General features: G+C 39.1%; 1 protein-coding gene and 1 long non-coding RNA gene across 3 annotated transcripts in view; one reads left to right on the plus strand and one right to left on the minus strand.

The window, feature by feature from the left end:
- LOC148085197 (uncharacterized) overlaps positions 1–10,313 on the plus strand; it is an 85,765-nt gene extending 75,452 nt beyond the window's left edge. For both annotated transcript variants that reach the window (XR_015710488.1, XR_015710487.1), the window contains exons 2-3: positions 7,702–7,845; positions 8,456–10,313. This is a non-coding gene — a long non-coding RNA (uncharacterized LOC148085197). The remainder of the gene's footprint in view (positions 1–7,701; positions 7,846–8,455) is intronic.
- Positions 1–16,480, minus strand: part of LOC148085195 (uncharacterized) — a 224,433-nt gene extending 207,953 nt beyond the window's left edge. The window contains exons 1-8 of the mRNA XM_087783328.1: positions 16,296–16,480; positions 13,079–13,184; positions 12,876–13,010; positions 12,172–12,306; positions 10,320–10,454; positions 7,688–7,823; positions 7,146–7,214; positions 6,804–6,996 (exon numbers count right to left, since the gene is read on the minus strand). Coding sequence (XP_087639454.1) covers positions 6,804–6,996; positions 7,146–7,214; positions 7,688–7,823; positions 10,320–10,454; positions 12,172–12,306; positions 12,876–13,010; positions 13,079–13,184; positions 16,296–16,332 — 946 coding nt within the window. The 5' untranslated portion in view covers positions 16,333–16,480. The remainder of the gene's footprint in view (positions 1–6,803; positions 6,997–7,145; positions 7,215–7,687; positions 7,824–10,319; positions 10,455–12,171; positions 12,307–12,875; positions 13,011–13,078; positions 13,185–16,295) is intronic.
- Positions 16,481–23,853: the final 7,373 nt, after the last annotated feature.

The following is a 23,853-nucleotide window of genomic DNA, read 5'->3' on the forward strand; positions in this document are numbered from 1 at the left end:
ATAATAATAATAATAAAATGTAATATAAACTTAAACGCAATCAACAATAAATAAAAAGGCCTCGTTTAAGTAAAAACATTTATTGAAATTAGAAATCCTTTAAAACTAAATTTTGTGTAGCGGAGTCCCTCTCTCCCTCCTCAATAGTCATAGACCTCATGAACAACAGATGAACCATAAGAGAAGAACAGAGACAACAACGGTGGAAAAAACAAACAATGAAAACGAATCAAAGACAAACCTCAAGATTCCACTCTAAAGTGTTTTGTCTTCTACGAGACAGATGACGCGAGAACACTGGATAAAGAATATGAAGGACTGTTGTTTTGATTATTATTCATTTTCATTTAAAGTTGACGCTTGTTTGTTTATCATTACAATGATTTATTAAGATGATATTTTTATAAACTACGTAACATCTTTACCTGCTACACAAACATACAAATGTATCTATGAGCTGCTTCACTGAAGAACAAAGTGATGACAGACTTTGACTCGTGTTTCCACCTCTGACTTTACATTTGAGCTTTGATGATGTAGAAAAGATGATGTTCTGACCTGAGAGTCTCCAGGTGACAGTGTGGACTCTTCAGTCCAGCAGACAGCAGCTCCACTCCTGGATCCTGCAGCTTGTTGAGACTCAGGTCCAGTAGAGTCAGACTAGAGGACGGAGAGCTGAGGACTGAGGACAGAAGTGAACAACTTCTCTCTGACAGTCCACAGTAGTCCAGGCTGTGAAAAGAGACGAGTTTCATCAACAAGTGACTTTTTCAATTTTCTATTTGACAAGAATTGAAAGAGTTTATTTCAAGACAAACTCAACTATTTCCATTGATAAGATCTTCAGTTGTGGTTTGTTGTCTGCTTCCTCTCTAATATAATTCAGTCAAAGTTTCTTTCAAACCTTTGATACCAACTATTGACACGTCATTGATTCATGCTGGACTTTTGAACATCAACAAGTGTTTCATTGAATGTGTTCATGTTATGGTTGATTTGATGTTGATGGACCAGATGAAGAGAAGCTATGGAAGTATATCAGTGCCATCACAATATTGAATGGTTTCAACCTTTCAAATGTTCAATTATTTTTTTGAATAATTGAATTTTAAAGAATTAAATGACTCGTATATTAAAGGTTGAATTTATTTTCTGCTGCACCAATCAGTCTGTATAAGAAAATAAATAAAATATTGATTCAAGATTATTTATTTTTGAATTATTATAAATTAGAATATTAAACTCTATGTGTAAAAAATGATTACATTATTCAATGAAAACAAAATCAACCTTTCAATATTTCAATTATTGAATTAAATTATTAAAAAAATAATAATACAACTTTTCAATAAAATTGAATGTTAAATTCAATCCTTCAATTCTCTGATGACACTGATCTACTTGCATAAGAAACAAAGCAAATGTTTTTCAATATTCAGTTCATGAGCTGAAAATAGATTCAACTGCTCCAACAGGAAGTGACATTTTTCAACACGTCATATTCAAAGTAGGAAATCGACACTTTTCTCTCTTAATGTTTGACCTTGAAAATGTTGAAAACCATGATCAACTTGATGAGACTGATTGTTGCAACAGTCACATGTCAGGAGAATGATCACAGATACCATCAGCACAATGGATTCAACAAGAAATGGAGACACATGTGTTCAGTGTGAAGTGAAGTAGTTGTAGATGAGCCTCACAAATCATTGGAGAAAGACATTTCTTACCAACATGTTAGTTTTCACACCCGTATATAACCTGAGCACAAATATTGATATTTTCTTACAACACACTTGGTTGTCACGTCAATACTTCATCTCTCCTGTCCTGTTTGTGGGGGCGCTAATCCTCTAAATGAGGGTGAAGAAGTCGTAACCAGCGGCTGATGAAGATGACGAGTTAACAATAGTGTCAGTACACGATGAGGGCAGCCTACACTGTACAAAAACAAACAACTCACCACACATGGATTTCCTAAATGTTACAAAATAAAATGTTCATATCTGGATCTACTACCTGAAAGAATCAATAATCAAACAGAAATATCTTCTTCACATTTGAAGTTAATCTTACAGCAAATGACATCAACTTTCATTGATCTCTTTACATCCACCACACATGATGACTTTAACCACGTCTTTAAAATGATCATCAATATATGATTTGACTGTTAACTGATGCTTTTACAAAACTATACTTTCTATACGTGTCAGTGAAACTGAGTCATTTATAATTGTATTATTTATCTTTATTTTATAATGATTTTATTCACACAGTTGCAACATTAAATTCAAGTAAAAACAGCCATTTATTGTAAACAATTGACTTTGAAATGACTTGTTAATGTGGTTCAGTTAGTCAAAGTCACCACTCTGAGTGTTTTCTCTGTCACAAGACAAAAGTATTTATGATTCCTTTATTAATACTGACGTGTACAAAATACTTATTACGTAAAGAAAGATCTGCTGTTTTTTTGTTTATGTTTTAAGTCTCCGTTGATGGTTGTTTTGACTCTGTTGGTTTGGACTGTTGCTGAATGAATTGGAGTCTCAGTAAAAGACATGACAAACAAAACTTATTGGCTTCAATGTACATTTATGAACATATTTATCTTCAAAATAATCTTAAAGTAAGTAAAGTAGTTTTGTTTCATTAAAGAAACTTCATGATAAATTGAAGACAAATGTAAGAATGATGCGATTAGTCGACTTAATGGTTGAATATTTGGTGACCAGTCGACTGTTAAAATAGTCGTAGACCTCATGAACAACAGATGAACCATAAGAGAAGAACAGAGACAACAACGGTGGAAAAAACAAACAATGAAAACAAATCAAAGACAAACCTCAAGATTCCACTCTAAAGTGTTTTGTCTTCTACGAGACAGATGACGCGAGAACACTGGATAAAGACTATGCAAGGACTGTTGTTTTGATTATTATTCATTTAAAGTTGACGCTTGTTTGTTTATCATTACAATGATTTATTAAGATGATATTTTCCCGAAGGAGACCTCCTGAGGATCAATAAAGTTTTACCTTACCTTACCTTATTTTTATAAACTACGTAACATCTTTACCTGCTACACAAACATACAAATGTATCTATGAGCTGCTTCACTGAAGAACAAAGTGATGACAGTCTTTGACTCGTGTTTCCACCTCTGACTTTACATTTGAGCTTTGATGATGTAGAAAAGATGATGTTCTGACCTGAGAGTCTCCAGGTGACAGTGTGGACTCTTCAGTCCAGCAGACAGCAGCTCCACTCCTGGATCCTGCAGCTTGTTGTTGAAACTCAGGTCCAGTAGAGTCAGACTAGAGGACGGAGAGCTGAGGACTGAGGACAGAAGTGAACAACTTCTCTCTGACAGTTCACAGTTGCTCAGCCTGTGAAAGAGACGAGTTTCATCAACAAGTGACTTTTTCAATTTTCTATTTGACAAGAATTGAAAGAGTTTATTTCAAGACAAACTCAACTATTTCCATTGATAAGATCTTCAGTTGTGGTTTGTTGTCTGCTTCCTCTCTAATATAGTTCAGTCAAAGTTTCTTTCAAACCTTTGATACCAACTATTGACACGTCATTGATTCATGCTGGACTTTTGAACATCAACAAGTGTTTGATTGAATGTGTTCATGTTATGGTTGATTTGATGTTGATGGACCAGATGAAGAGAAACTATGGAAGTATATCAGTGCCATCACAATATTGAATGGTTTCAACCTTTCCAATGCTGAATCAGTTTTTTGAATAATTGAATATTAAATAATTAAATCATTTGTATAATAAAGGTTGAATTTATTTTAATTGAAAAATAATAATAACATTTTTAATTGAGTAAAACCTTTTACACACATATAGTTTAATATTGTTATTTTAGTAATAAATAAAATGAAAAAAATTCAAGATTCAATATTTTTGAAAAGTGGCTTTTTTAATTTAATATACAAATGTGAAAGTGTTTAAAATCCAATATATAATATATATTCAACTTATTTAATTAAAAGATTCAGAAAATATTTCTATGTTTAAAAATACAACATTTTAATAAAATTAAATGTTAAATTCAATCCTTCAATTCTCTGATGACACTGATCTACTTGCATAAGAAACAAAGCAAATGTTTTTCAATATTCAGTTCATGAGCTGAAAATAGATTCAACTGCTCCAACAGGAAGTGACATTTATGAACATATTTTTAAAAAGAATCTTAAAGTAATACCTGACATGAATATTTTAAATTAAATACATGCAGTCGGACAAAGAGGACTATGAAGACGAATCCCTTTGATTTTATTGTTTATTTTTATAGAAAACATTTCCTGGGAAAAAGACAAGAGTTGACCTTTTGTATGAAACAGTAAAGTTAAATAAAGCTGCATTTTTATTGATGTAACCTTCGTGGTTTTGTTTCATTCAAGAAACTTCATGTGAATTTAAGATGAAGATTTTGTAGAAATCAGGCTCAGAGCTTCTGTGAAGGTCACACATGCTAACTTAAGTTTATTTACTACAAATAAATGTTGCGTACACATTCATTTGTGTATACGCAGTATAATTAATGAGGCCACATGTTTTAAATATGTTCTTTTGATTATTATTCATTTTCATTTAAAGTTGACGCTTGTTTGTTTATCATTACAATGATTTATTAAGATCATATTTTTATAAACTACGTAACATCTTTACTTTTCAATTCTCTATTTGACAAGACTGAACTAGTTACATCATAAAATCACATATTGTATGAATATTTGAGGAAGGTTTGTCTAAATTAGGATCAGTTTGTTAAACACGATGACAAACACAACAATCATCAAAGAGTAAATCAAACATTCATGTTTAGTTCATATCATCAGAAATGTTTGAACAACTTACAGAACTTTGTTTGCAGCTTGAACCACCGGCAGAAGCCTCTCAAGAACCTCTTCTGAAGCATATCTTGAGTATTTCTTCAGGTCAAACTCGTCCAGATGTTCCTCTGAGGACAGTAAGATGAAGGCCAGGGCCGACCACTTAGAAGGAGACATTCGATCAGAGAGACCTCCTGATCTCAGCTGCTGTTGGACCTCCTCCACCAGAGAAGTGTCCTTCACTTCACTCAGACAGTGGAACATGTTGATGATTCTCTCTGGAGACACATCCTCACTTATCTTCTTCTTGATGAGCTGTGCTGTGTTGTGATTGGTCCAGGAGCTACTTCCTGTCTGTGTCAACAAACCTGGAAGGAGACTCTGGCTGGTCTGCAGAGAAAGACCCAGAAGGAAACGCAGGAACAAGTCCAGATGTCCATTTGGACTTTTTAGAGTTTCATCTACTGCTGTCTGGTAGAAGCTTTCTGTTTGACTTTTGTTTTTCAACAATCGTGAAAGTTTGAATGTTAGTTTTGATTCCATCAGGTTGACTCCAGAGTTGATGAAGGTCTGGTGGACGTGAAGAGCAGCCAGAAACTCCTGAACACTCAGGTGGATGAAGCAGAACACCTTGTCCTGGTACAGTCCTCTCTCCTCTCTGAAGATCTGAGTGAACACTCCTGAGTAAACTGAAGCGGCTGAGATGTCGATGTCACACTCTGTGAGGTCATACTTATAGAAGATCAAGTTTCCTCTCTGCAGATGCTCAAAAGCCAGTTTTCCCAGAGACTCCATCATCTTCCTGCTCTTATTATCCCAAACTTTGTCAGTCCCAGATCCTCCGTCAAACTTCAGCTTCTTGACTTTGATCTGAACCACCAGGAAGTAGATGAACATCTCAGTCAGGGTGTTGGGCAGCTGTCCTGTCTCTGTGCTCTTCAACATATCCAGAACTGTGGCAGTGATCCAGCAGAAGATCGGGATGTGACACATGATGTAGATGCTTCGTGACCTCCTGATGTGAGACATGATGCTGCTGGTCTGCTCCTCATCTCTGAACCTCTTCCTGAAGTACTCCTCCTTCTGGAGGTCATTGAACCCTCTGACCTCTGTCACCATGTCCACACACTCAGGAGGGATCTGATTGGCTGCTGCAGGTCGTGTGGTGATCCAGAGACGAGCTGAGGGAAGAAGATCCCCCCTGATGAGGTTTGTCAGCAGGACGTCTACTGAGGTGGACTCTGTAGCTTCTATCAGGCGCCGACTGTTGAGGAAGTCCAGAGGGAGTCGACACTCGTCCAGACCATCAAAGATGAACAGAACCTGGAGTCCTTCAAAGCTGCTGAGTCTGGATTCTCTGGTTTCAGGAAAGAAAAGATGAACAAGTTCCATCAAACTCAACTTCTTCTCTTTCAGCAGGTTCAGCTCTCTGAAGGTGAAAGGAAATATGAGCTGGAAGTTCTGGTGGGCTTTGCCTTCAGCCCAGTCCAGAGTGACCTTCTGTGTCAGGAGGGTCTTCCCAATGCCAGCCACGCCCTTCGTCAGCAGTGTTCTGATTGGTCGTTCTCTGTCAGGTGAGGCTTTAAAGAGGTCTTCTTGTCTGATGGTGGTTTCTGGTCTGGTCTGGTTCCTGGTGGCTGATTCTATCTGTCGGACCTCGTGCTCCTGGTTGACCTGGTCTGTGCCCCCCTCAATGATGTAGAGCTCAGTGAAGATCTCATTCAGAGGAGCAGAGTTTCCTGCTTTAGCGACCCCCTCAGACACACTGTGGAACTTCTTCTTCAGGCTTCTCTTCAGTCGTCCTCCACACTCTGAAGCAAGACTTCCTGAATGAAGACATAAGTCACACGAGTCAGAAGATTGTAGAAGGTGAAAATGGAGTAAAATCTTCAGATCTGATGCAAGTGTTCTTCATCTTCATCATGTTTGTTCACATGTTCTTACTGCTCCACAGACGCTCGGCCAGATCCTCCTCCTCCATGTCCTTCAGGAGATGAACTGTGATCTTCAGGAATTCTTCTCTGATGCTTCTCCACTTCTCATCTTCCTCCTCAGCCTGTGGAGTCTCTGGACTCACAAACCTCCAGACTCTCTTCAGCTCCTTCTGCATATAGTTGTAGAAGTTTCTCTCCAGTGACTGGAACAGAATCACAGAGAAGAAAGTCAGAGTGATAGTGGATCATCTCAAGAACCACAAAGACCAGAAGCTTTAACTTGGATTAAGCTGAAGGATGATGAACAGAAGGAACCTCTAGGATGAGGACCTCCTCTAGTTTATGAACATACCAGCCGTTTGATTTCCAGTTGTGAGGGATGTTGCTGACCAATGAGAAGCTCTGAATTCTGATGGTCCACTCTGAGAAGAAGAGATGAAATCAGACTGTAAATAAACTCTTGTCGTGTTGAAGGTTCTGATCATAAGTAAACTAGAAGGTTCCTTTTAAATTCAAACATACATCTCCTTTAGAACTTAAATCTTGTCAAGCCAAACTGTTTATTTTGAATATTTTAATATAAAAATGATTCTTCTTTGTCTTATTCTTCAAAGACTCACAACAGTCCAGAATATTCTGGTTCCTCCTGCTGGATCCTGATGAAAACACAACTCTGATCAACTCTCATCTGTTTCTATCCTGGTATTCACCAGCTGAACCACTAGATGTCCTCACACTGCTGCACATGTCCACCTCTGCACTACAACTGTGAAAGCAACGTTTGAGGTTTTTAATTGTGTCTTTATCTCCCCCTGCTGGTGTTGAGAGTGAAGTGAAGTTCTCTGGTTTAATGTGTCAGTATGAACCTGGTAGACTCACACTTGTTCACACTGATCTCACACCTGGAGACTCTTCACTTCCTCTGAAGTTGATCGGTCTCCCCATCGAACGATCACTCTTCAGAGACACACAGCAGGGTTCTGGTCCAGATCTTGGTCCAGGTCCAGCAGGTTCTTGCTGCTGCTTTGATCTTGAACACAGAAGTAGAATAAGTGAGAATAAAGACATGGAGGTGCAGAGACCAATCTTGGGAAAATCCTAATCCATGTGGAATCTAAAAATGGTTCAAGGGATTCACTTTTTATGTGGCCCTCGATAGAACATGTTTTTTGACAAAGAACAAGCTGCACATATTTATTTTGAGTTTATTTGACTTCCTTGAAAGAAGAGAAATTTCAACTGAACTTTAGTCTGAGCTTTTGTTGTTTAGTCTGTATCTTTCGTTTTTCCTTTCCTTCTTTATTTGTGGTGTGTTTTTCTTTACTTTGAAAATTCAATAAAGAAATCTTAAAAAAAACAAAAAAACTATCCGAGTCAAACCATCAGACGCTAGATTTGTAGTGCGCGTAATGACAGAACATTACGGTAGCAGTGATTAATAAATGTCTGTGTTTACGAAGCCCCCGATATTAGTTCAAGTTGATGCTCCAGTGGCGTCACTAGCCTGAATGGATCATGACTAGAGCCAACAGCTTTAAAGCAGGAGTTCAGGGATTGAGCCTCGGTGTTGATGTTTATAAATGTTATTTATTAATTGTGTTGTTGCTACAGCAGCAAACTTGCCATCCATTCACTTATTTATTTGTGTTCGGTGTTGTTGAGGAGATCGTTATTTGCTGATAATTCTCTTGTGAAAAGCTTCAGATAAATGCATGTATACAAGCCAGGCTTTGGTTCAGTTTGTGGAGGTGCGCTCGGTTTGCTCACCCAGTTGTCCAGGAGGTATTATGTGCTCACATAAGTTTAGGGTCTGCAGCCTCAAAAAAGAAGACACTGCTATGTGAAGTTGTGGCACAATTGGAGTCGAGGGTTTTTAACTCCACACTTTTAACTGACTTTAATACAAATTTGGAATTCCAGAAAGTCACATAACGAGGCTCAACAACATTCTACTCTATAATAGTTAATAATAAATTAGTCTAACAAATCTTAACAATTCTAAGTAAGGTAAGGTAAGGTAAGGTACAACTTTATTGATCCCTCAGGAGGTCTCCTTTGGGAAATTGTTTTTTACCAATAGCCAGCAATTTTTGATAAACAATAAAAAATAATACATAAAAAATAAAATAAGAAGAACATAAAGAGGAAGAACAAGATGACACAATCTAAGTCTAAAGACAAAGACAAAGGACATAGGTCAAGGAAAGAAAAACAACAAAGACAAAGATACAAAGACTAACATGGAACAGAACATCCAGATACTTTCACTCCACTCCTGCCCCCGAACTCAGAATTGTACAATTTAATAGCCCGAGGGATGAATGAGTCCCTGAGTCTATTTGTTTTGCACCTGGGTAGGAGCATTCGTGCACTCATTCTGCTTCTCTGCTCACTGATGACGGTGTTCAGAGGATGACTGTCATCATCCATGATGGACAGTAGTTTGTTCAATGATATCCTCTCAGCAACTGTCACCAGTGAGTCCAGCTTCATTCCAACCACAGAACCAGCCCTCCTGATCAACCTGTCCAACCTGTTGACACTCCTCTTGGACACATTTCCACCCCAACACACCACAGCATAGAACAGGACACTGGCCACCACAGACTGGTAGAACATGCAGAGGAGCTTCTTGCAGATGTTAAATGATCGAAGCCTCCTCAGAAAGTACAGTCTACTCTGAACCTTCTTATACACATGGTCTGTGTTGCAGGACCAGTCCAGTTTACTGTCCATCCACACACCGAGGTACTTATAGTTGTCCACTATCTCCACCTCGTCGCCTCTGATGGACACTGGACGTGGCTTTGTCCTGGACCTCCCGAAATCCAAGACCAGCTCCTTGGTTTTTGAGGTGTTCAGCTGCAAGTGGTTCCTCTCACTCCAGTCCACAAAGTCACGTATCAGACTCCTGTACTCGTCTTCGCTGTTGTCCCTGAGTTAGTACATTCTTCAGAATAAACTACCTTGTGTCAATAATGTGAGAATATTGATTTATAAACAAAAATTAAAAAAACGAGAGGAGCCTATTTTGTAACCTTCATTATTGATTAAAATGATGCCTCTCATTGTTGGCTAATGGCAAAAATATATAAATAATGTTTCAACACTGAACAAAAACAAATAAGTAAAATAAAATGAAAAAAACACTATAAAAAAAACAGCAACAGGTAAATATAAATCACTGTACTTTCACACACAGAATTGTGTGTGTTGAGTTTTACAAATGTATTTTTGTTTTGTACATTCAAATTATATATTTACAAGTACAAATATTTTGTCAATACAAAATAAAAGTTACAAATATTAATTTACATTTGTGGATATCACAACACACGTGCAACCATTGAATATTTGCAGATCACCCTCTGTACAGTTAAATAATAGTGAGACAAAAATAGCTCCATAACCCATGAGGTTTTTAATTGTATCTTTATCTCCCCCTGCTGGTGTTGAGAGTGAAGTGAAGTTCTCTGGTTTAATGTGTCAGTATGAACCTGGTAGACTCACACTTGTTCACTCTCACCTCACACCTGGAGACTCTTCACTTCCTCTGAAGCCAAAATATCTCCCCATTGAATCATCACTCTTCAGAGACACACAGCAGGGTTCTGGTCCAGATCTTGGTCCAGGTCCAGCAGGTTCTTGCTGCTGCTTTGATCTTGAACACAGAAGTAGAATGAGTGAGAATGAAGACATGGAGGACAATCTTGCAGGTCCTTGTCTCACCTCTGAATAACTTAACTAAAAGATTAACACTTAGACATGACCACTGAATTCATATTTTCTTCTTGGAACATGCAGGGCTTGAATAAACTTGTCAAGCTAAAACAGGTGATGAGAAATATCATAAAGTCGAATGCAAAGATAGTTTCTCTTCAAGAGACGCAGATAACTCAGGATGATGAACGAAGGGTGAGATCAAGATGGGGGGTTTCTCTGCTTCTTTTAGCTCTCAGGTGAGAGGAGTCATCACATTGGTTCACAAGTCAGTGCCATTTCAAATGATCAAGGTCACAGAGGATCGTTTTGAAACATTTAACAGGCAGCTAATGTCTGAACTTCATCAATTAAAAGCTAGGAACAATCTTCTGTCAACTAATATTGCAACAGAAAGTTTAATGAGATCAAAACAGTCCTACGATGATCAAGGTGAGAAGGTAGAGAAGCTACTAGCTTGGTGAGTTAAACAAGCACAAGCAGAAAGATCAGTTAACTCAATCCAGTTGAATAACGGTGTGACAACCTCCAATCCAAAAGAGATTAATGACAGCTTCTTGGATTTTTACCAAAATGTAATATTCGTCCCAATATTCTAACATGGCTCCAGATTTACAAAAAGACTTCCTCGACTCACTTGAAATTCTTGGATTTGAACTCGCAGGACACATTAAACGAGGACCTGCAAGTTCATCAGATCTCTGACACAATTTCTAACCTGAAAGGTGGGAAAACTCCTGGGCCTGATGGAATCCTTATTGAAGTGTATAAAATATTTAAAGATAAGTTGATTTCACCCCTTTTAGATTTGTTTCAGGAGTCCCTCAATTATCTTGCTAAACACTACGATAATGACTCTTTCATTAAACCTGGTAAAAGCATCTACTAGTTGCGGATCCTATAGACCAATTTCCCTTCTTAATAATGATGTGAAAATTCTTTGTAAAATCTATAGAACCACACTTGACTGGCATCATTCATCCTGATCACAACAGATTTGTGAAGGCAAAAATATTAGGAGAGGAAATATTAGGAGAGTTTAAAATATTATTTATGAAACACCTGTTAAATCTGATGATGCAATGGTGTCTTTGGACGCTGAAACAGCTTTTGACAGAATCCAGTGGAGTTATCTATTAACTGTACTTGAAAGATTTGGAATAAAAGGTAACTTTTTTAATTGTAATGTTAATTATTCATTACAATTATGCCTCTTGTTGTTGGCTAATGGCAAAATATATAAATAATGCCTGAACACTGTACAAGAACCATTAAGTAAATAGCAAAATTAAAAAACAACAAAACACAATAAAAAACAACAGGTAACAACATAAATAAAACTCACTTTTACTTTCACACACAGGATTTTTCGATGTTTTACAAATATATTTCGTTTTGTATATTGAAATTATATATTTACAATTATAAATGTTTTGTAAATACAAATATTAATTTTACATTTGTGGATGTCACAACACACTGTATATATGCAGATCACTCGCTGAACAGTTACAAATATTAGTGAGACAAAAATAGCTCCATACTTAAAAGGTTTTTAATTGTGTCTTTATCTCCCCCTGCTGGTGATGTGAGTGAAGTGAAGTTCTCTGGTTTAATGTGTGTATGAACCTGGTAGACTCACACTTGTTCACTCTCACCTCACGTCTGGAGACTCCTTACTTCTTCTGAAGTTGAACCATCTCCCCATCGAACGATCACTCTTCAGAGACACACAGCAGGGTTCTGGTCCAGATCTTGGTCCAGGTCCAGCAGGTTCTTGCTGCTGCTTTGAACTTGAACACAGAAGTAGAATGAGTGAGAATGAAGACATGGAGGTGCAGAAACCAATCTTGGAAAAATCCTAATCCATGTGGAATCTAAAAATGGATCAAGGGATTGACTTTTTACGTGGCCATCGAAAGAATGTTTTTTTTTTTACAAAGAACAAGCTGCACATATTAAATTAATATAAAAAAAAACAACAAAACACAATAAAAAAAACAAAAAAACAGGTAAAATCATTTTGTACTTTCACACACAAGCGTTTTACAAATGTATTTTATTTTGTACATTGAAATGATATAATTACTATACATATGTGATATATTTAAGTACAAGTGTTCTGTAAATACAAAATAAAAGTTACAAATATTAATTTTACATTTGTGGATGTCACAACACACTGTGTATTTGCAGATCGACCTCTGTGCAGTTACAAATATAAGTGAGACAAAAATAGCTCCTCAACCCATGAGGTTTTTAATTGTGTCTTTATCTCCCCCTGCTGGTGTCGTGAGTGAAGTGAAGTTCTCTGGTTTAATGTGTGTATGAACCTGGTAGACTCACACTTGTTCACTCTCACCTCACACCTGGAGACTCCTTACTTCTTCTGAAGTTGAACCATCTACCCATCGAACGATCACTCTTCAGAGACACACAGCAGGGTTCTGGTCCAGATCTTGGTCCAGGTCCAGCAGGTTCTTGCTGCTGCTTTGATCTTGAACACAGAAGTAGAATGAGTGAGAATGAAGACATGGAGGACAATCTTGGAGGTCCTTGTCTCACCTCTGAGTGCTGGTCTGTTCATCGTGCTCCTCACACTGAGGGTATTTAAAGGAGTCTCTGTCCTCACCATGAGTCTCAGCAGAGTCTTCACCTTCACACAAACACACTCGTGACATTCTTGTAATAATTAAAAAACGTAATAGTTGACAAGCGGTTTTAGGTACGGGCGAACGGGGCAGCCGCCCGGGGCAGCATTTTTTCATGACATACGGGGGGGCGGCACGAGCGCTTGATAACAAAAATTAAAATGCGCCTCTGCAACATGGTTTTGTATGAGGCGATCTGGCGCCCCCTGCTGGACACATGGCGCCCCCTGCAGCAGCTGCTCGCTGACAACGTGCAGCTGTGAGTGAGAGAAGAAATGAGGGGGGGCGCGGGGGACACTTCACCTCTGGGTCTCTCCAAATGATCGGACGGGGGTGGCGTGGGGGGATAATATAAAGTCAGTCACACGATAAATTTCTTCCATATAACGCATGTTTCATTCATAATATTATATATACATATTTATAATTACTGCACGTTTTCTTTTTTATGAATTGGTCGAAAATAAGTAATAAAAAACGATTAAGTGGTCACCAAGGTGAAATGGTTTGGTCCTGATTTCTGAACGTGAGTGACAGCGTTGGGGGATGGGGTCTCTGATAATTGTTTAGTGCCAAATAAACAGAGAGAGATGGACAGAAAAAGGTCTCCAGAACTACAGAACTACAGGGCAAGTGGTTTTGTGACAGCACAGATGGCAGCCAAATACATTTGTGAAGAAATGAACATGGAAGCTGTTTTAAAACCAAAAAGGTTGAGGTCCACAAAGTGCCACTTCTCTTGTGAATCCCACGATGAGCCTTTCAGTGATGCACTAAGAAAGTTGGAGGTTGAATTTTTCAATGTTTTTGCTGATGCAGCCACGTCAGCCATCAAGGAGAGGTTTTCCACACTGGAAATTGTGCAAAACAAATTTGGGGTTTTGACAAATTTCCCAAATCTTGCAGATAAGGAGCTACAAGTTCAATAAGAGGCACTGGGCACCACTCTGCACTTTAAAGGGAACTTTGATTTAGACAGTAGAATGCTCGTCCAGGAAATCAAGAACTTCCCTAAATTGCCATCAACAACAATGAGCCTTCTTGATCTTATCACTTTCTTGCACGATAAGGATCTATCAGAGATCTATCCCAACTTTTGGACTGCTCTGAGGATAGCTCTTACTCTGCCAGTCACTATAGCTCAAGCAGAGAGAAGCTTTTCAAAGTTGAAGTTGATTAAGTCATACCTGAGGTCAACCGGTGCTGTGTCTCAAATCGCATACTTCTCTTAGTAGACTAGAAGTTAGTATGCATCAGTTCTAGTGTACGTACTAACTAGTACGCAAATTCTCCACAGGTAGTATGTCTCAAATCAAACCCTGAAGCTACACACTAACCGGAAATCACATGACAGCTTCTTCTTCTACTTCTATTTAACAATGTTTCAACCAGCTGTTTGAACGCTATCGCCACCTGCTGGCAGCACGTATTGCAACTTTGGAAAAAGAAATAAAGAAAAAATATGAGAATTGAAATATTGGCGAGATATTTAAGCTGGTATCAGCACCGAAGACGTGTTTATCCTTCTACTGCTGCTGAAAATACACCTGTAAGTATATGAATATATATGACGTTAATTACATTTAAAACGTCACTAAGATGGCGGCTGTTTAGGGTGGTTAGTGTCCATCAAACCATGCTCAGTTTTGTGGGCGTGTTAGTATGCCAATTTAGTGTGCATGGCGCACTAAATTTCGTATACTAAGAATTGAGACGCACTAACGCACTAAAAATACTAACTTTTAGTACGCTAGTATGCGATTTGAGACACAGCAAGAGTCTTTTTGAGAATCTATCAGTGATAGTGACGTAGATCCTTCCGCGTGTGACTTCTCTCTCACTACCGTAACACCTTCACAAAAGCGCAAGTACTTTAAAGTTGCAACTGGACCGCTGCTCACTTGAACGCAGTGCTCCGATTGGCTGATATATATGTGTGTGTGTGTGTGTGTGTGTGTGTGTGCGTGCGCGTGTGCGTGTGCGTGTGCGTGCGTGTGTGCGTGTGTGTAAGTAAGTAATTTTTATTTATATAGCGCTTTTCTAGACCAGTGCTGTGTCTCAAATCGCATACTAATCTTAGTATGCTAGAAGTTAGTATGCATCAGTTTAGTATGCATACTAACTAGTACGCAAATTCTCCGCAGATTGTATGTCTCAAATCAAACCCTGAAGCTACACACTAACCGGAAATCACATGACAGCTTCTTCTTCTACTTCTATTTAACGATGTTTCAAGCAGCTGTTTGAACGCTATCGCCGACACCTGCTGGCAGCACGTTTTGCAACTTTGGAAAAAGAAAAAATATGAGAATCTAAATAATCGCGAGATATTTAAGCTGGTATCAGCAGCGAAGACGTGTTTATCCTCCTACTGCTGCTGAAAATACACATTTAAGTATATGCATATATATGCATTTATATATGACGTAACTTCCGTTTAAAACGTCACTAAAATGGCGGCTGTTTAGTATGGTTAGTGTCCATCGAACCATGCTAGTTTTGTGGGCGTGTTAGTACGCCAATTTAGTATGCATGGCGCACTAAATTTCGCATACTAAGAATTGAGACACACTAACGTACTAAAAATACTAACTTTTAGTACGCTAGTATGCGATTTGAGACACAGCACAGGGTCACAAAGCATGTCACATGAATTAGGTACTTCTGGTCTATATTAACAATACACACTCACATGATCACACTCACAGTCACTACAACAGCACAGACACACAATAATAGTATATTATTTGCTGATAAAGAATATTTATAGACAAGTTAGTCACAGTGGTTGAAAAAGACTCGATTCTTATCCACTGCCTCATCAGGAAGTTAAACAAATATGCACGCGCACAAAAGCACCCACGCCCTATACACGCACGCGCACAAACAAACCCACACATGCGCACAAACACACCCAAGCCCCCTCCGCGCACAAACACACGCACGCACGCACACACATTCACATGTCACGTGTTTGAATATGGTTTCACTTTCAGTTTAGTTGACATTTTCTGCGTCATCATTTGTAGATTGAGCTGCAGTTGTTTAAAAACATCAACATGGATCGTCTCGTTGTGATTCATTTCATTTCATCAACTGCTGACTTGTGTGAGAGTCAGAGAGTCACTGACCTGTCTGCAGCTTTCTTCTCTGTGGTCTCAGGTCCATGTTGGAGCAGAATTCAGCTTCTTCTGACCAGAACTGATGGAACAAGACACTGATCAACTCCTTCTGACGCTGGTATCAAAGATCAGGACTGAAATAAAAGTGCGTCATGAACTCGCTGTACTTCTTCTTTCTTCTCCTGGTCTGACGATACGTGACTGTGAAGAACCGCCTACATGAAAACTGAAACTAACTGTTTTACTAATATTAACGCACAACTTTACGATGCAATACAAACATTCGAGTTCCGAAGTAATTCGCTTTTCAGATAAATATTTTTTAGAATATTCCCCTTTCTATAACTCATTCTACCTGTCTGTAGTTCGGATCATAAACACCTCAGTTATTATTTATTTTTCATTAAATAAAAATAAAATGTCTCGTTCAATAAAGTGGGCACATACACATTAAATAATTAATTAAAATCAGGAAAAAAAAATCGAAATAAAAACTAAATAATTATTGAGGTGTTTATGATGCGAACTACAGACAGGTAGAATGAGAGAATGGCGAATATTGTAACATTTTTGTTATTTATATTTGCGAATTATTTCGGAATTTGAATGTTTGTATTCGAGGACGACATCCTTTCCAGTAGCTCCGCAGCAATAATCAATAACTTTCTGTTTTTATTAATAATTTCTTCTTGTCATGTGATCCAGTAATCCAGTCGATATAGTTGCAGTTTTTTGCTTATTCCAAGTACTCGCATAGATTCACACACGTATCTAATGACCCAGTGCTCATTCTGTGTGACCTCTCACGTCACTCCCATTACCATAGTAACTTACATAAAACACACACTCATTACATCTATTATAATTTTCTCGATGGATACTTTTGAACATGGAGAGAATCGTCTTGTTTACTCAAGAGAGGATCTGCTGTCACTGAAGTCAATGAGGCTGGAGATCGTCATGATATCTCGACGGAACTTCAGTGCCGGTATCGTGGATGAAGAGCCGGCAAGAGGCTAAAGGCTGAGCTAATCAGAGAAGTCACAGACCATCGATCCCCACGATCATGATGGGGAACATCACTGACGAACAAGATGGACGAGCTGTCTGCCCTCAACCATCGATATACCGAGAGAGCAGCTTGTTGATCTTCACAGAGACGTGGCTCCCTCAGCTGACTCCGGACGCTAACGTGGACCTGCTGGGGTTCAAGTAGCGGACAGAGACGCACAGAAGCGCAGAGGAGGAGGTTATTCCAACTTGAAAGACGCGTACAGAGCTAAAACGATCAAAACACAGAGTCTGTTCCGGTCACTCCAACACGCCAGCACTTCTAGTTCCGGTTTTCAATGCTTCGCTTCATGGAGAAAGATGGTGAATTCAGAGTGTGTCACAGGTCGTTTATTCGCCGCTTCAAGTCAAAGAAAATACAAGCTTTACGATCGATCGGCCACACTTGACTGTACAGGTCAATAGCCCCGGGAGAAAAGGTCCCGATCTGTAGAAACATCGCTATATTTAAGGCAAGTTTCCCGCCAAGGGGGTCGACCTTTCCGGCAAATGGTTCTTTCAAGTTTTCTGTGTCCTGATCCCCCGTAGAGAGAACTTCCTAATTTGTCTTCCTGTCATCTAATCATTCAAATGTTCTCTGGTGGGGGTTTCCGTCTTTTAGCCCCCCTTTCCCGGATGTGTCTTGCTTCGTTCTTTGATCTACGAATAAGGTGTGATTGGCAGATAAAAAGATGTTTTAAATAACCGGTGTCGTATCTCTAATTCAAGCTTGTCTTGAAACAGTGTATCAGTCTGGAGTGAAATGTTGATTGTGAATGTGTATTCAAACGTTTAAGCTCTTAGATCAAGCAAATAGTTTATACTTTTGATTATCTCTTAGCATTAATTTAAGTATGAGTGTAGCAGAGTGTATAATAATTTTAATCTAACAGAGCCAAACATCTTCCTCCACTTGGAAAGTCCGATCATAACTTGGTCCACCTTCAGTCACAGTACACTCCTCTGGTGCAGAGACAGACTGTGACCACTAGGACGATCAGAAAATGGACACCAGCTCTGGAGGACGCCATCAGAGACTGCTTTGACATCACAGACTGGAATGTGCTGCTGAAGACTGTCCGCTGTTACCCTAATAATAAACCGTGGGTAACAAAGGAGGTCAAGGATGTCAAGGGGGCTTTCAGGAGCAGGGACCAGGATGCCATGAGGTCAGCAGGAGGTGAAGCGATGCTTGAGGGAGGCAAAGGACACCTACAGGAGGAGGTTGGACGAGAAGCTGAACGGGGAAGAAATAAGAGAGTCTCGGATGGTGTTAATACCATCACTGGACAAGTGAAAGACAACGCAAAAGTGTCATTAAATGTGTTGTGAATTTGTGTGCAAAATAATTGTTGAAAAGAAAATATTGTGAACTGTATTTAACAAAGAGAATACGCTAAAATAAATCATCATATCTGGAACAAAACCTAAAACAGTTAAAGTAATTCAGACAAATAAAAATAAGCAATCAACAGAGAAAGGAGGAAACTCCAGTTAAACGGATGGATCGAATGTACCCAGGTTCAACCAAATACATAGACAAATGGGTAAAAAGATATGACTTTAACCCTGATCCAAATGATTTCAAGGGTGTTACAGAGTTACAGAGAAAACTAATCCAAAGGACGCTATCAGTACAAACCTGGAAAACAGTTGGTTCAGTCAAAGGTGTGGCCGCGGAGTCAAAAGCCAGACAACATGTAAAAATAAATGCTGTAGTCAGATTAGAAGATAATGAGACTACCTCCAGATGCAGACATCAAGTTGGGAACGAACAAAACGAAGAAGTGAAGCAGAAAAAACACGACAGAGCAAGCGGTGCATGCTACATCTGTCACAGAAAAGGTCACATAGCTCGTGAATGTTACCAAAATCCAAACAGAGGAAGGCCAGGACGAGATGATGATGAGGAAGAAGCATGACTAGAGAAAGAAAATGAAGAAAAGACAAAGGAAAAGTCAGAAGGGACAGAATAAATAAATTACTGCGTTCCAGAAATTAAAAACAATAACTCAAACGAAGCAGAAATATATTTACTGTAAAATTAAAAAGATTACTAACTTAAACCAGAAATTTTACTACTAATTAATGCTATTTTTAGTAGATACTGGAGTGGAACGAACAGTTATCAGAGACATCAATTACATTACAGCAGGAGAAAAAACCATAAGAGCAATGTCACCAAATGGAATTGTAAAAATCAGTCCAATCAGTGAAAGACTGACAGTTCAGTTAAAGCAAGATAATGATTTGATTACTGCAGAAGTCATAATGTCTCCTGAATGTCCACGCGTCTTTTGGGCAGAGACTTAATGCTCGAGCCAAGACTAGCTGTTGTCCCTACAACGGTAGGAACACTAGTTTTTTTGTGGAATCAGAAGAGAGCCCCACCTACTGGTGGAGTTTGGATTTTCCGTCTGGGGACCCAGGAGGAGTGTCAAAGCACCTATTGGACTTTGCTAAGGATTTAGCATTAGAAGCATACATAGCAATGAGTCCAGATGAAATACACATGGCGATCAGATCGGATAGGTCAAGATCCAGAATTCCAGAAAGCAATAGACAAATTAGGCCCACAACCAGTCGAGTTAAATCATGTTTATTGCAAGAAATGTATTTCCTTCTGTGACATTAGTGTTCAATCGACGTCAAGACATTAATGTGGTATTCTGGGACATGTTTCACTTACCAAAGGTCTAGAAGATCAATGGTAAAAGGATCAAAACACGGAGTTGCTTCCGTAGCTCAAATACGACGTCACTTCCGTCCCGGGTCTTATACTTCGCTTCGTGGAGAAAGCCGCTTCAAGTCAAAGAAAATACAAGCTTTCAATTACGATCGACCGGACCCAAAATCTCAGCGATTGTACAGGTCGATAGCCCCGGGCAGACTGGTCCCGGTCTGTAGAAACATCGCTATATTTAAATTTCCCGCCCAGTCAAATTCTTCAAAGTTCCCTCTATCACTGATCCCCCATTGAGAGACATCTTAATTTGTATCTGCAATTTAAATCTGTAATCTAATTATTCAAATATTTCGGGCGGGGGTCATCTTCTCTTACGTCTTTTATTCCCCCATTCCCCCCTTTCCTGGATGTGTCTCACTTCGTTCTTTGATCTACAATTTAAGTTGTGATTTGCAGATAAACAGAAGTTCGTATCCCTAATTCTAAAGCTTGTCTTGAAACAGTGTGAATCAGTCTGGAGTGAAATGTTGATTGTGAATGTGTAGTCAAATGTTCCGGCTCTTTAGATCAAGCAAGTAATTTATATTTTTTATTTTGATTATCTTTTAGCATTAAGTATGGCGTATATAATAATTTGAATCTAACAATGGAAAGACCAAGGTAGACATGCAAGTCAAGTCAGAGAGATATCAGATTGGGAAAATGTGGGAGACGGAGGACAATTGTCAAATTCTTACGGCTGGTTCCGTAAACAGTCAAGTGTCGAGTAACCATCACAGTCAGCAGGCTTCAGGAAGTAAGATGGCCTGATGCCAGGAAGTGGTGAAAAACCTTGTTCTCACTTAAACAGAAGAGGAAGTATTAAAATACTTAAATGACAACTTGTGGAGTAAGAATCCTACGGACGTAGGATTGTGAAAAGACTCTGCACCAGTGCACATAAGAGGCTTGACAGAATATTGACCGGTGATAAGGCAATATCCATTAAAATCAGACGCTGAAGAAGGAATTAGAAGTGTTCATTATACCGTGTCCAGAATCACCCTGTAATACTCTAATACTATTTTTCCAGTAAAGAAAACAAGTCTGTCTACATCTTGTAACATATTCTGGAGCTGCTGAACTGTGAATTTTTCTGTGAGATGAATAAGGTTTCTATCTATCTAAGATTTGCGAGGAATAAATACAGCAATACAGCAGAGGGCGCCAAATGTACCAAATCTACATACGTTGCTCAACTCTATAAATCCAGAAGGACAGTATTTTACTGTCATAGATTTAAGCAATGCTTTATGGTCCATTCCTTTAGAAAAAGAAAGTCAAGCATGGTTTGCTTTTACTTACAAAGGAGAAAAAGTTACTTGGACAAGATTACTGCAAGGGTACGCTGAAAGTCCAACCATTTTCGGTCAAAACATTCAGGAGTGTCTCAGTAAATGTACTCCAAAGGAAGGAAGTCAGATTTTGTTTTATGTAGATGACATCTTATTGGTAAACGAAAATAACTGCTTGAGTATTTTCATAACTACTTGAGTATTTGCATAATACCGGTAACAAAGTAAGTAAAAAAAAGTTACAACTTTGGAAAAAAGAAGTCCGATATTTGGGACATACCTTAACCAAACAAGGTAGAACAGTGAACCAAGAAAGAAAGGAAGCCATATTGAAAGCTCCCAGACCGAAAACAAAGAAACAAATGATGTCATTCTTACGACTGTGCAACTATTGCCGATCCTAGTCAGTGGACTACGCCCTCATGGCCAGGCCATTACAAGATTTAATCTACGAAAATCCTATGGCTATGAGAGACAAGATAAAATGGACATAAGGAACAGATGAAGCATTTGATTCACTAAAAGCAGCGCTAAGTAACACAGCAGTGCTAGCATTACCAGACTACACAAAACCTTTTATACAAACAGTGGATGCCAAACAAGGATTCATGACATCAGTCTTGTTATAGCTACATGGATCAAAATACAAACCAGTAGCATATTACTCTCAACAGATGGATCCGGAGACATTGCCAGAGCAGCGCCATCTTGTGTACAAGCAGTTTTAACAGCAGCATTGGTAGTACAGGCATCAGCAGAAGTTGTGTTGTTCCCTCAGCTAACATTAAAAATCTCACATGCAGTATCAGCTTTATTGTTGCAAACTAACATAACATTCTTGTCTCCAGCAAGACACCTCACGTGCATGACACTGTTGTGCAGGTGGTGTGCTAGTTCCTCAGTTTGGAATTCCGGAGATCATCAGAAGTGACAACAGATCACATTTTGTCAATGAGGTGATCGACAGCAACAGACAGTGCACATCGGTGACCAGGTCTTCATCAAGGTCATCAAGCAAAAGGCATGGAACAGTGATCGCTGAGAAGGACCGTTCCGGGTTCTCCTCACCACCCCTACGGTTGTAAAGGTGGAAGGAAAAATCCTTTCCCACTGCAAACTGCGACATCTTGACAACCCTCCGAGACCTGAGCCTGCAGACCACAACTTATCCAAGCAACAATAAGACCCAGGACTTCAAACTACTGAGCTGAGACAACAACAGTGTTCTGGGTTTTTACATGCTAGTAACCTCTGACTACCCTGGGCACTGCAACAATGATTCGTCCCCCTTTTTTTTCTACACCCTATACTCACCACCCTGTTCTTAACCACTTTCATCATCGGAGCGCCATGGGCATGGTGGGAAACACCCTCCACAAGGGACATCATGGACGGTAAAAAGGACAGTATAAAAGGGCATACCAAGCCCACTTGACCTGCAAGAACGACCAAGGCCAGAGAAAAGGTCAGGGCATTGACCCTTGGGTAAATCAAATGCTCTATTACAAATGTCAAGAAGTAATCCTCTCTGAACATAAATGATAAAATGATAAAATGTAAAGAAAGCTTTGGTACTTCTTACAAAGGCAAATGGTTATATGATATGTTCCAAAAAGGTATAGAATCATGAAAGTCTACTCTATACTCCAAATCCTTCTTGTCTAAACTATTAGGTTTGACATGTAGAACTCGATCTGAAAGATCAGTCGCTACGAAATTAATCAGACCAAGATCTCAGAAACCAAGCGAAGTCTTAACTTTTGAACCATGTACATGGCCGTCTCAAGATGTGACTACTTTTTGTTTACCTATGCATAACAAAGTCTTGATGAAAATAATTTGTGGTATGGGCCATAGACCCCCTGTTAAGAATTGTGCCATTTGAACATGTTCCCCAGAACTGTATGACTAAAGATAACACCAAGCCTGAATCTAACAAATAAGAACCTTTCTTTCCAGTAACTTGGTTTGAGCGATCCAGACCCATCTTTAGCAGTGACATAGACAGAAACCACAACTTCACTTGTTTCAAAGGTAGCGATACTACTGATAAAGATTTGGGTAAAATGAATGTGAATTGCACTACTACTATTGAAGTTACACAACACGTGCTGACATTTGGTGGATGTGCAGAGATATGGGATTACGACAGAAACCTGCCCTCTCAGTGGAACGGACTGTGTACGATGTTTACACTGATCATTCCAGTCACCGCAGTTGCCGTCAGTCCGGAAACAGCACTCTCTTTGGATGACTCCTCCTTGAGTAGGAATATGAGAAAGAGAGCAGTTGGTTGGATGGGCGAGGGCGATGCCATTGGTGTCCCTAGGGGTGTCCCAGACCGGTATAAGTTGGCTGATCCCATAGGTTCAGGATACAAGAATTTCCCTGTTATCTCCGCCATCTTCCCCGTAACACCCAACAAAAACATAGACCGTATTAATTGCATCCATTAAAATGTCCGATGTCTTGGTAATTTCACAGAAGCTGGTTTCTC

This window comes from Callionymus lyra, chromosome 2, assembly GCF_982586985.1.
Source record: "Callionymus lyra chromosome 2, fCalLyr1.hap1.1, whole genome shotgun sequence".
NCBI lineage: Eukaryota > Metazoa > Chordata > Actinopteri > Syngnathiformes > Callionymidae > Callionymus > Callionymus lyra.